Here is a 14,653-nt window from a genome sequence, read left to right on the forward strand (position 1 = left end):
ACGAGGCTGGCCTACGTACATGTAGCAGAGCCGACTCTCCGACACGCTACGCTTGAACGCGTTGCACTTTTAACTATCAATTTGTTTAAATTTTTAGATTTAATTGGTTATAGAATATGTTATGAATTGGTTAACTGAAAGTTGGTTAGCTTGATCGATAGAGTAGTGGGGTCAAGAATAATACTTGTGTGATGGAAAGTAATAAACAAACTCCGGTGTTCATACAAAAAATATAATTGGCTCATAATAGAAGGTGAATCATTAAAAAATCTCTGCGACATCTATTACCGCAATTTCAAACACAATTGCCAAAGAGGGAGTATCATGTGGCTTATGCCAATTCGTTGTTGACATCACTAGGAAACAAAATTAGGATAAGGGAGAATTAAAAAATGTAATAAAAAAAGGAATGGCCTACGGCTCACTTAAATCCATATTCGACATGATTAGTTTCAATCAATTCTATTTATACAAGAGAAATCACAATCTAATTGTCTGCGCAGCTAATTCTCCGCCATTTTGACTACACTCCACGTGAAATAGAATTTTAGGGCACACGCGAATTCAACTTTTAGTCGACCCCTGTATGAAAGAAAACACTGAAGTTAATCCACGCGCCGGATATGTTAAGAACAGTTAATGACGCCGATGAAATTATCTAGCCTCTTACAGCTTGCCTACCATTTCTGAAATTTAAAAAATTACATTTTTACAAGAAAGTGGAAAAAACTATTAAGAAACAGCAGCTTACCTGTCAGCCTCGAAAGTTATTTAGACCACGCGAACTGAATATAAAGCAAAAAATTAAGAAATATAGAGCGGATGCTTTCTTCTTCCCGAAAGGGAACCGGAACTCAATTCGCATAGTTCTTGGGACGGAAGGAGAGACACAGGTCAGTTTGTGCACGTATCGCCAAGCATGGCCGTGATGCCCCTGTTCGATTCAGGGTCTGCTATCGTGCGGTCTATAGACCATGTCCGCCGATGATATTGACAAGCAGCCAAAATATTGTTCCCCGCAGAGTATAAGTCCTATCTTCCCTGAAATTGTTGAATTAAAGGGACTCTTATATAGACATATGTGACAGGAAATCTCTTAGAGTCCTCGTCCGTGGAGTTACCTTTATAGGGAGCTCAAGGATCTCGAGCTGTTAAAAAACAGCCTAATGAGTTCGATTTGTTGCTTTACCCTCTTTGCCTCTGGTAACTCTAATTAGGTTATCAATAAATATTATTATTTTATGTCACATTTCACGATCGTGGAATTAGTGAATATAGAGAACGTCAAAATTACAAAGATAGGCCAATAAAATCCTCGTGTGGCTTGAGAACCCGGAGAAAACCCAGGACGATAGTTTCTGTATCGATCTCGTAAGTTCCTTGGCATGTTTTGGGCACGCGAGTGTAGCTTTACGGCTACGATCCATTGATAGTTTCGCACCTGAAAGAGCATCGACCACCAGGACTCCCTTTTAAGGTTTTGTTGCCTGTCGTCCTTTTCGATCTCCTTGGCAGTGAAGAGGCGAATAAAGCACATAGAGGCACGAAAAACTTTTCGCTGCAGGACCAACTGGTATTAAGACAATATTCCTACCAAAGAAGGCTTATCTAACTTATCCAACTTATCAAACCTAGGGAATCACATGTCTATAAATTGTTTGAATGCGCTGTGTAACATTGTTACAGCTACCCTAAACGAGAGAATTGTTCGAAGAATTGGGCTCAGAATAATGTTTAGTGGGCTGTCGACACTACCTGCTATTTGGCAGGTGCATCTGCAGGGACGCAGCAGTTCACAATCATTGCCTGTCGATGGCCTGGATTGATTACCGAAAAGCTTGCGATTTATCCTCTCATGGACTTAAAGCATCTGCCTGTTTGAAAACATGAAGGTTCATTCACGCATACTGAGATGGATAGAGAATGATGCCCCTTTGGAAAACTATTTTTACTATCTCATCTGGATATTATCGTGTTACAACGAACATTGTCACCTTCCAGAGTGTGTCTTTAAGGTTGACATAAGGAAACCTCTACTCTTTTAACTCTCATATCCAGATACGGTTGCTTCCTTTTGTTAACGGCTACGCAGATTTCATCATTCCACCAAGCATTGCGAGTCATTCTTTCTGGAACCGCAGCGCTACACACTTCATTTGCACTCTTAACAATGATATCCCGGAGCATAATCCATGCGTCCCCTATATCTTTATTGTATATTATTGTCTCCCCAGTTGCCCATCTATGCTTCGTAAATTGCGAGCATGGTTTATGCCACCCCATTAAATGGCGGTTATTTTCAATGAGATAGATTATATACGTATATGTATATGCTTACACATGTACTAATACGTATATAACTCGATACAAACTGGCAGCCAGCCGGGCCCCTACGATTGGTCATAAATAGAGCCCGGCAATATTAAAAAAAAGGAAAACTATATAAGCTAGCCACGTGGCCAATGGCACGAAAGAAAAATCGTACAACGCCCATGATATCTAAAGCAAAACACCGAAATAACAAAAAAAGACAAAAAAAAGGCCCGCAGATCAATTTTCTAGACTCGCCATTTAAGTCAAATTAAGAAGGGTATAGAAAATTAAGACGACCACGTGGCCGGTGATTTGAAATGTCGGACATAATGAATAGCGAAAACACACGAAAAATGTCGAAATTTAAATTCGACTTGATACGCTTTGCAAATGAACACTGAAAAGAACACTTAAGAAAGGTCAAGTGAAGCAATAAGCTGGATTGGATCAAAGTCCCCAAGTCTGTCCATAGTCTGACCATAGAACTTGAAGTTGTAAGTAAATTAGCACATCTTGCTACCGGCGGACCAAGAACGAAAGTGGTGGGTTTTGTGTAACGCTCCAAAACCTTCAACTTGCAGTGTGCTCGCGCCAGGGCACGTTCACAAAACCTCAAGCAATTGACGAAAAATTTGAAATTACTACAGTATTAATGTGAATCTTAAATAATTTTGACTGAATAAAATTGATTGAGGGTTAAAAATAATTAAACGAAAAATAGATTTATTACTTAAATGCTTACTGCGGAATCTCTGACTAATTTCAAGCATTTACGTTTCACTATACACCGAAATCAACAAACTCCAAGTCACACCGTCACTATCGAGAAAAATTATGAACTAAAATTAATCGTTGAATAAAAGTATTAACTGATTTTCGTAGCAGTATTCGCTCAATAATAATATAGATATAATAGGTATAATTAAAAGCACAACATTATGCTGAATCCTAAAACAAACTTCGTAATAAAAGTTTTACCGTGCTTTAAACTACAGCGCGCCTAGTAGCGGAGCAGTAAACTAAATCTCTAGTTACTAAAACTAGAAACCATTTTCCATAATGTATGCATGCGCATCCACTACAAGTGCGTTTTCAGCGTTTCGAAACCTTCTCCCATGAAGTCTTTGATACACCTTAGGAACATTTAATAACTAATAAAAGGTTTCATGGACACTGGATAAGCCCTACATAGAGTTACCGAATTTACAATTCCATCCAATGAATCGGTAGTAGTTATCTGCATATTAGAATTTCGAAGTTGGAGTGCGATTGATGTTCCACCTAATGGCCGATGAGACCATTCTTGCCAAGTTTCCGATCGTTTTGTTGCAAAGTTCGAATAGTGACGTCACTTATCGAGGCAATATCGCGTTGCTCGGTTTTTATGCGGCATTGACTAAGCCGAGTTCTTAAGATCAGGAATGCATTCGGTGGTGTACGTCTTCCTGACATGGCATTAGCAGAATGACAAGGATGGCGACATACTGCGGTAGTTTTATCTGGTGCAACGTTGGCTCTGACCATAGCCAGTACGGCACGCGCACTAATTGTGGTTCTCCCATTACGTGTGCTATTTTGCTAATGATTTGCGGTCATTATTAACGCAAGCGCGCACCTAATATTGTGTTACTACAGGGGACATCCAATAAGTCCGCAATTCCTGGAATTTTTGCCCCTACAGTCCCGAAGTTGGAAAGTTATCGGACTTGTACTGTAACTGTAGAGGTGAAATCGTTACTGGACTGGTTCTAGGTGGCTATACCATGGATAGTAAGCAGATCTGACGACATCACACCTCAATGACAAAGTAGAGAGAGAGAGAGAGAGTTGTGAATCGGCGACCGAGTGAAGAACGCCCTTGATGAAAAGTTTGAGGCCCGCCACCTCGTGTTGGTATCGGAAACAAAAGGGTAGCATGTCCGGAGTATGCATGACAGTAGGTTCCTTCATCCGGGGGCGTTAGTGGCTTACACTAGAATTTTTCATATGATGACCCATCCCTAACTTCCGTAGTTTGCTGTTATTGTTCTCCGAAATTTGACAGGTGGTGAGCGTGACATGAAACGAATGTACGCAAAGAATAAACAGTCAAGTATAATTTCTGACATGTGCCCTATGTTCGAGGTGTGACTTCCGCTCTTGGTCATGATGGTTTTTAAGCTTGGTCCGTTCAACCTAAACTTTAAATTAATGTGACAGGTAAGTGAACATTTACCCTGTCACAATATCTTATTCTAAGATTCTATTCGCACTTCTAGTTTCTGTAAATTCATTGTCTTGATTCGCATTTGTTTCATATTTTTAGTACTATTTCTTCTCAATTTGCGGCCTGTTAATTTTTAAATTGAAAAGGTAATAATCCGTTTCGTATTTAAAACCTGTCACTGCTCTTTTATACACAACATTTTTAATAAACGAGCCCTTTTGCAAGCATCATCTAACCAATCTTTCTCATTAATATTCATTCTTGAATCTCCACAATTACCTATCACCCTTTCCGTGCCCTTGGGTTGGATTCCAATCCATACATTCATGTCTCCTAGTAGAATTATTCTTTTCACATAATCACCTGTGTGGAAATTTCGTCCTGGGCGTAAATGATCCCAAGCTTGGCAAAAATAGCCCCTGGCCTAGTGAAAAAACCAGGGTCAAGCCAGAATAAAACGCTAAATCTAGCCAAGAACTATCTTGACCTATCTCCGTATAAATATAATGAATTTTTGAACAACTTTTTATTGAGAACGTCACGCGCTGAGCAACGAGTATCAAGTATAGATTCTTCTTAAAACCTTTATAATTAGAACAACCAAAAGCAATGCCCTTTAAAATTATTATTTATTGTGAAAAATGTATTTATACATTTAATTATTTCAAATTCCAAGCATTAGTAGCCAGTATTGAGCCAGTAGCTGAGCCTTTTAAACTCTAATTGTTCACATGAGCTGCGCAAAGTTGCATTGTATGTCCGGAAGATTCTACAAATAAGAACATTTATTCTGAAGACGTGACTGTTACTTCTTCTTATTCTGCTGCTTAATCTGATTGCACATAATTACTTTTTGTTTAACTTGGTATCTTGTATTGCTTTTTATTTTTATCGACCTAAGGTCGAAAAAACAAATGATTAAATAATAATAATAAATATCTAAAAATTTCCACTTATACTGGTACAAAGAGTGGAAATGTTTCTCATTAATTCCGTTTAGTCTCAGATATTTAAATCTGTTCACTAAAATTGAAGGTTCAACCATATTAATTATTATTGAAGATATGATATCCTTTTTACTAAAAGGAAGATTTCGACTGACGCTTTGAACAATACCACTGATGCTAAATGTTAGCTATGTGTGCACTTTCGTGGCACATCAATTAATCCTCATCCAACTGGCACGAGGCAGACACCCGGGCGCGTCTCAAATTTCTCATAACGAATTATCCGTTCATTTCTATGAGATTCAGGCCAGTTTCAAAAACTGAAATTATGAAAGTATCACGTGATTCAATTTAGTAGAATTATACATAGTAGTAGCATAATAGTAGTAAGTTAGTTAGCAGAATAATAGTAAGCAAAATCATTTTATTTATATAATTTCAAGAAAGTGAAAAAACATTCTTGAAAATTGGTTAATATTTGCAGTAATAATAGAAATGCTAAACTACATATAAATGAATAGCTAGATTCACTGTAGCGTGTCGAATCACGGAGAATAAAGCGGGTACAAAAACAGAAATTTAAATTTACATTTAAAATTTGTGTAATTGGAAGGAATTAAAAAAAAAGATTCCTGAAAATTCTTTGATATGTGTAGTAATAATGGAAATGTTAAAGTGCACACAAAAGTGAATCTTTGCCGAAAAGTATACAACTACACCCTCCATCTGAATTATAAGTAATTAATTATAAACTACTGATCAAGGTCAAGGTCAAAGTTTAACGGGAACTATGTATGAATTATGCGAAGCACGAGAGCGCAATATTTGTGTGAGAAAGGAGAGCAAGGAAGTCAGGGTCTTATAGCGAGAATGAAATGCGGTTAGGGAATGCAAAAGTTGAGCACTGGTTGGAGGTGTGTGAAGCGGTGGAAAGGAGAGGGCTAAGCATAAAGGTATTGTTGAATAAACGGGGGGACAAAAGGGCAGTAGAATGAGTGAAGGAGGTATATCGTAAATCGATAAGAAAGCGATAGAACTTGCCGACATAGTAAGTAATATGCGGCGAACATTTGTTAAGTCGCCACCAGCAGCAGAGCGCACTGGTAACACTGGTAATGTTCTTTCTTCCGATGCGTCGCAAGAACACCAAGCTCTAAGAGAAGGACTGTGGTTCTCTTCTTTTAGCAACTCTGTTAGGTTTTCTAAATTACATGCGCGGTGGATAAGCTATTTATTTTAGGTAGATAGAAAGGACGAATAGTCCACTAGAATCTCACTCCCTAGAAAGAGGAGATTCTATAGTTATTCAATTGTGATATAAGCGATTACAAATTGCACGTTAGCATGTACCTTGCTGATTGTTCGTTTGCTTGGTTATTTCTTTCCTTTCTTAACGTGAACAAGGCTCATAAAAAAATAGTTTTCTTTTCTTTTAATAATTTTGGAGCACTGCAAATTTTTTTATAGATATAAATAATTAAAATCCAGTACTTCAAAGGTGAATGACTTTTTGTTGATAGTTTCTTTTGAAATCTCTTTTTTTAGGGCAGATACCCATCTATTAAATAAAATTAAATATAAAAAGTTGTAGTATCTCATTTGGAGATTTTGTATATATTCATTTATCGTAATTTCAAGTAGGGAGAAAGTGATTGTGCTAAGCAGAATCACCCATTCTTTCATGTGTCATAAGGATGACAAATTATGATTCCTCATCTCTTATTAAAAATTGAGTTTAAACCCAGGTTCACTCTACTGAATGATTCCCAGGACTTAATACAATTTTCCCCCTGGTAGATTGAATAATTTATATCATCTCGCTACCAGAACGATAATACTTCACTTGACTCGCTATAAACACATAACAAAAATCAGTATGAACGTAAAATCTGGTTTTATCTGAGGGTTATATATGAACGAAAAAAAATTATCACAATTTTTGTCTTTGAAACATAGAATAGCATCTTTGAATCGCAGATTTTCACATCTTTGTATTCGGTATACATTACTTTGCAAGTTCCACTTACTTTTATTGTAGGTAGGCTTTCTTACTCTCTATATAGTTTGCACATAAACTGTCCTATGGGCGGCAAATAATACTTTAGAAACATCTATGAAAATAATTCTAATTTCCGTAGCAACTTTCCGAGGTCATGTAAGAAGTTGAATTCTACGTACAAAATTGGAGAAATTCTTGAATTTTGTATTAAACTTTTCGTGCAGTATATTCTCTCCAAAATGTTAGAGGATGAGCCAGTTACGTGGGTCGTTCTAGGGTTAAATAGTACTTTCTCTGATCGTGCTATAAATTTACGACGGTAGTGCAAACACATACATACATAAACGTGTGTGTGTGTAGGCAAGTTAAAAAACTTTTTCAATCCTTAGTCAGTATTTCTAAAACATGAATGGTTCACACAACGTAAACATAGGCGACCAGTTCGGTTTTAACTTCGATTCCTTTGTAATCGAACTAAAGGGCCTATGACAAAGCCACCGAACGCGTTCTCGGGTTGCGGATAAAGGGTCTTTGTATCAGGGGTTTCTGCTGCAAATGTTTACAATAATTGATAAGCAGTCGCGGACAATTGTCTAGGGATGGTCCTAAAGAAATAAACTTTAAGCATATGTGTAACAACCATGCTATATAAAAAAAACACTGGAGCTGAAAGAAGTTAGTGATAATATCGTCCGTTTCAAGGATTTTTGCGCAAACCTTATAACATATGAAAAGAAATGGGTTAGATTGCAGAATAGGGTTGACACCTGTCACCTCTATTTTGGCAGGAAAAACAATTTGGTTTGGCAACAAACTATTAGTATCTTTAATTGAAGGATAAATGAATTGATTTTATGAGGTAAACATTAAAAATTATTGTTACTTTTGTTATTATGATGCCTCAAATATAGATCTGTCATGATATATCGTAATGATCATATTTAACGAGAAGTTGGAAATGGGTAGTGATTTGACCAACATTATTCTTCTTACTAGTCATAGGGGTGCCTTCCCGCCCCCACGAAACGTTGGAAAAGTGTAGGGTTTTGAACAAAATTATTTTTGTGAACTGTCAAAAGGGTGCCCAGGCGGACCGAAAGAACCAAATGGAGCCTCTACAAAGTACCCGTAAAGAACCAATTGGGTCCCCATTCGGTTCCGTTTTAAAGAAACCAAAAAAATAGCAAAATCAACTTTTAAAAGGTTGAAATTCGTATTCTGCATTAAAATTCCCATTAAAGGTCACGGAATAATCGCAATAGTTATTTTGCAACGATAAAAAGTTTTAAAAAATATAAGACGTATAACGCCTGTTGTCTGCTACCCTTAAAACGTATCGCCTGTAAGTAGCAGTCAACAGGCGTTATACGTATTATATTTTTTAAACTTTTTACCGTTGCAAAAAAAAACTATTGCGATTATTCTGTGACGTTCTATAGGGAATTTTAACGCAGAATGCGAATTTCAACAATTTCAAATTTCATTTTGCTGTTTTCAGAGTTTTTTAAAAAGGAACCGAATGGGGTCTTTACGGATACTTTTTAGAAGCTCCAGTCGGTTCCTTCGATCCGGCAGGGTGTTTCTGGCCGTATGGCAAAAGCACCTAAACGGTGAGTTAAATATGACCATGCCGATATCGTGACATATCCATATTTAAGATATCGCAGTAACAAAAGTAATAACAATTTTTAACTTCTGTCTAATCAAATCTATACATTCATCGTTCAATTAAGGATTCTAATAGTTTATTGTAGAAAAATACTGGTTTTTGAGCCAAAAAACAGGTGACACCCCTATTCTGCAATTGCACCGAGGAATGTTCATCAATCACAGCTCAAGAGATGAAAAAAGCACTTAGAGCTGTGAAGAACTTTTACGCTGCAGGACCAGATGGTATCAAGAATTTCTGGCGGAAGTAGTTTACGCAGTGGCTGTTGTTTGAAAGCACTATACTCCTGCAAGAGTATAGTTATTTATTTGGCGAGAGAACCTGCTAATTTCACAGGTTCGTCTACGAAGACGCCGAAGCTTATCAGCGGCGTCCTTTCGATGACCTGGATTGGGTATTGGAAACCTTTCGATTCAACCTGGCATAGACTCATCATTTCTCTGTTGGAAAGCTTGAAGGCTCATTCACACATAGTGATATGCATAGGGAGATTAATGCCTCTTTAGAAAACTAGATTCACTATCTCTTCTGAAAAATCTCGAGTGGAAAATATCGCTCGCACTTGCAAATTCTTCTGGATACCTCTGTGGCTTCTGGCAAAAGCAAACTTTGGAGTGCTCTAAATGTCGCCAAGCATTACACAGGAGACATTAGTATGGGGTTTTGATTGGACAGGTGTGAAAAAATTCATCTGAAGAAACGAAAGATCATTGAAGTTCCCAAGTACAGCTTACATCGTTGCAAATGGCAGAGTGAGGAGAAAGTGGATTACTCTATCAAGATGATTCTTTTATAAAAGCTAAAGTAATTATAGCAGAGTTAGAAAAATTCCGCCAAAAGCTACTTGATTCCAACCTTTGTCGCTCGTACGGTGTTGTCCGCGAACCTAATCGGCCGAACGCTCCGAGGGAGATAGGGTCAATTGTCGACGAAGGACAAGGATAATAAGGATAAGAAGGATGAGAAGCAGAGGTATCAAGACCTCCAAAGGCAGCAGCAACGACTGTAGCCAAAATACTCGTTTAAATAATTTTCCTTGTGATCGGTACTTTCGGAGGTGCGAAGCTATCACTGGTTCGTAACCTCAAAGCAATTACAGCATTCCAAAAATATGTCAAGGCACTTGCATGTCGTGATTTCATCTTACTTTGTGACCATCATCACGGTCGGGAGATCCACAGGATCCACTGGGAGCCGGTGTCATTTTTAGATAACGGTTCCTCCCAGTAGGAGCATGCTGCGGTTGTTTAACACTTTATATATAAATGTGATTTATAAATGATAAATAATGATTATTTATATAACATGAGCATGTATTTCGTTAAGTTTTTAAAGTGAAACATCTATTTTGAATCTCATAAAATTAAACAAATTTCCTACAATTTGAAATTTCAGACAGGCCTGAGACACACTATACAACCTATTGTTACTGAATAATGTTCACGTTTTAATAAGTTATTCGAACTATTTACAAATAACTTTTAAAATATACTGCCAGCGAAACTCAAAAGATACGTACTTCAGGTACCGAGAGGTTCAGGAATCAGGGTCTCCAAAGACACGACCGTAAAAGAAGCTCCCACTCCTTGGACCCATAGATTTCAAGGATAATGCGTGAAAAAGCACCCAGACCTACTTCGCAAACGCTCGTGTGTGCAATTCAGTATCGCTGCGCGACTCTAGAAAAGGGTGGGGGGTATAGGGGAGAAAATGCCTCAAGCTCGTTTGAAGTTGGAACGCTCGTATGTGTGGAACGTTCGTAACTTTGAAGCTCATACTTTCCGAGTCTGAGTGTACATAAGTGAAATTTTTATGAAAAATGAGTGCTTTGGTATTGTTAAATTCATGAGAGAAAGCTGCATCTAATTGTGTTAATAAAAATGATTAATTATTAATGTTTATTGCAAAAATCAATTGCGCAACGAATTTACAAACAGAAAGAATCGTTTACCCTTACGTATGTCTTTGACTTGTGAAATAGCTCAGACTCTGTACGAAAGTCCAAGGGAAATAAGTCCTGGCTAGATTCGCCTATAGACAATCAGCGATCATTAGGTTAGGTTGGGTCAGCCCGAAATTTGTTTTACGAATTTCCATGCATATCGCCTTTGAAAGTATCCTGTAAAGGAACACTTATAGGGTCCTTTATAGAAAGCGACCGCCCAAACTCATGTCGCTTGCGGCTAGGAAGCTGCCTTTCCTGCACTGCGCGATAAAGTACTACAGAAGAGCCGTAGCATGTGCTCTGGAGAATTTTAGGTAGTTTTGGATGGAAATAGGGCGTTCCAGACTTGCAACGGGGTAACTGGACAATTAACGGAAGTTACAAGTTAACGCAAGCAGTTTTTTATTCAAGCGTGGTTCTAACACATGTAATTAAGGGATATGAAGGAGTGATTGCCTTCACAAGCAGCATGTTATTGGTACCCGAATGTCGATATTCAACTATTGAGCAAGAATATTTTTTTGAAGATTTTGAATTCACGATTATCACATATCATAGCAGTTAATTGTGAATGCATAATTTGCATATTCCGACCGATCCTTTAGCGAATTGTCTGTAGAGCTGAAGTAATAGATGATCAGTGGCATTGCTGTCGCTTGAAGGATATTCAAAATTTTCCTTGAATGTATCACAAGTAGAAAATTTTAGAGGGAAAATTATATGTGTTTAGACCAAACCCCCTAATGGACCCTATTATTGAAGATGCAGAAGCGTGGAAATTAGTGTTTCCAATCGATAAGCGACGACAAGTGTTGACCGAAGTACACGAAGTATGTCAGGCAGGGCATTTAGGTGTAGAAAAGACATATGCTAGGTAAATCTTATGCCATTATTAGCCTGGAATTTCTAGATACTTAGTCAACTAGATGAAACGATGCAATATTTTTTTAGCGCTCGAAGGTTTCACAACAGGCTCATCCTAAGCTAATTTGGAAGAGTATGAGATAACAATAAGCCTTGCAGTATTTAGACTGCATGAACCCTTACACTCGTAGTATAGCCGGTAATTGCCACGTGATTTTCTTTCACGATTACTTCACTAAGTGGATCGAGTATAAAGGCCCACGTACAGCCTACGCAAAAAATATAGGCGAGGCCTTGAAAGACCTGGTTATTTCAAGATAAAGTAAATCCGAGTAGATTTACACCGAAAAAGAAATGGAATTCATCAATAAGATTAAGACTGAATTTACCGGATTTTATCATATGCTTTACTCCACTAGCCCAGTAAACAACCCGCAAGCTCACGCGACTAAATTTTCATCTCGTAAAGGAATGGTCATCCCCATAAATTTAGGTAAACCTACAATATCGCGTTCAATACTACCACTAACGTAAGTTCAACCTTTTTTTAATTGTGAGAGGAAATAGCAGCCGAAAACAAGCCTCCGAGGTGAGGAGGAGAGCCTCGCTAATAATCCCGAGCCCGATAGAGTGGAATATATATAGAGCATATGGAGCGCTTAAGAGAATTGCGAAAACAGCTACGCTTTATTTAGAATCTCGTTTCAGCTAAATAAGCGTTTAAATGGACCTTTCCGCATCATGGGGGTACGCTCACACTTAGTCTATGAATTAACTAATAATAATGGAAGGTCACTCATTGCTTTTAACGTGAAGGATCTTAAACCATACGTATCACGTTATACAGAGTCATTATTCGGTCCTATTTCACTGATATGATTATTTCTGCTTGCTTAGTGCATGAAAACTGGCATGTTCTGTTTTTTTTTCTTAGGATACCCGCAGAGCCATCACCAGCACTGTTGTTAAGAGGTGGACTATCGGCCCAAAATTGACCAGTGGTCCAGGTGAACTTTCTCGTAGCGATCCAGAAGGACCTTCTAGATTTGGTCCAGGAGGACCTTGCTGAGCTACCCACGATTGTCGATCCCATGCTGGCGGATACGGTGAGGTGGGCACGTGAGTTTCTTCGGTCCTCAAGTTGTATCGGCACAGGTCATGAATGGGAGGACTGCCTTTAAAAAGATAAAATTATTCTGCACGCTATGTGGGTGTGGTGGGTCCATACTCGTGACTGTGGTTGCTCCTTATGAGCCTCTTGGCAAGAGGACATGCCATAAGACGTGCTAGGGAACAATCTTAGTTATAAACCATGACTTTTCGCCAGGGGCAGTCTTTTTTTTATTCCTTTCATTTCTCTTGCCCTCTCCTTTTGTCATGGAATATTTTTCTTTTTGTTTTGCGTTTATTTTTTTTAGGTTGCGACTGTCGCAGGTTTATGTCACATATGTGATAATTTTACGGGATTAATTTGGATAAAAATTATATATTTCTTTTTATTCTTTTTCGGTGGTTAGTATTATGATTTTCTTGCTGTTTTACTTCTATTTTTTGTGGACACATAATGATTCTTTCAATTTAATATTTTCTTTCTTATTATTGATTTTTTTCTTCCTTAGGATTTGAACTTAAGAGCGTATAGTTCTGCTTTGAAGCAACTGATTGTTAGTTTTTTTTTTTTTAATTTTGATTTTGGGAAAGAAGTATCGAAATAAGCCGCCTACCACCTGGGTTGTTTTCGTCCGGTGGCTGAGAGCAAAACTCCCAGGGTTTCCTCTGAAGGGAAATGGAGGAAGGAGTGGTTTTCTCTGGAGCATAATTCATCACCAAGGATCGGCGCTACCAACGACGGGGAAGCAAGGCGGGTGGCGGTCGCACGTGTACAACCGTAACCCTGGGTTGCTTACGGAAAGTGGAATGTTGATAAGACTCCTGCTTTCCAAATTCTGTACTTGGTCAGATTCAAGTCTCAACGCCCTGGATTCGTCACAGCACAACTATCACCGTCTCTTGGGCATGGAAGTCCCGAACTCTCCCTCCATCCGCCGTGATTCTGCGAAACCGCAGATGTTACATCTTGACTACTTGCGGCTACTTGTTATTTTATATTTGACGTTTTCTTGAACTTGTCACCACAGAGTGGTATTGTAATATAATTGTAATATAATTGTATCATTTTAAATCTGCTGCTGTTTTTTGTACAAGGTTGCTCAGGACTATTGGTAACGGTGGGTGGCACTACTTGTTTTATTTTATTTTATTAAGTGTTTAGTATAAAGTTCTTCTTCGCTATAGGGTGGAGATCGCGCAATAATCTCGTCTCTGTATTTTTGGATTTAGTGAAGATTCTTTTATTTTATGGTAATATTGTAACGACTTATAAAGGGAGGTTTTCATTACTTTAACCTGTGAAATGTGACAACTTATTTCTTTTTCTCCTTATATAGGGTCAAATTGTATAATCATCTAAATAAATTTTATACTATATTTATTTTTCACAACGCTAAACCCCTATCCTTTTTATTTGAAAGACCTCTCATATCTGTCTTCCTTTGGTAAGATTTTCAGGTAGTCGCGCCACTCCACCAGAATAATAGGCTAGGGCTGTGTAAAGTAATTTTTTTTCTTCGAATCAATTCTTAATTATACTTTTTTATTCGTTTGACAAGTTTACTTTCTTCCAGGGTGACATGAATTTGGCCTAGTGCGG

At 38.0% G+C, this 14,653-nt stretch overlaps 1 protein-coding gene across 1 annotated transcript in view; it reads left to right on the forward strand.

Moving 5' to 3' along the window:
- The window catches only part of LOC117171128 (protein kinase C-binding protein NELL1-like), a 324,967-nt gene extending 311,582 nt beyond the window's left edge, over window positions 1-13,385 (forward strand). Inside the window, exon 10 of the mRNA XM_033358181.1 lies at window positions 12,878-13,385. Within this exon, the coding sequence (XP_033214072.1) occupies window positions 12,878-13,012 (135 nt within the window). The 3' untranslated portion in view covers window positions 13,013-13,385. The remainder of the gene's footprint in view (window positions 1-12,877) is intronic.
- The last annotated feature ends 1,268 nt before the right edge of the window (window positions 13,386-14,653 follow it).

Source organism: Belonocnema kinseyi, chromosome 4, assembly GCF_010883055.1.
Source record: "Belonocnema kinseyi isolate 2016_QV_RU_SX_M_011 chromosome 4, B_treatae_v1, whole genome shotgun sequence".
NCBI classification, from domain to species: domain Eukaryota; kingdom Metazoa; phylum Arthropoda; class Insecta; order Hymenoptera; family Cynipidae; genus Belonocnema; species Belonocnema kinseyi.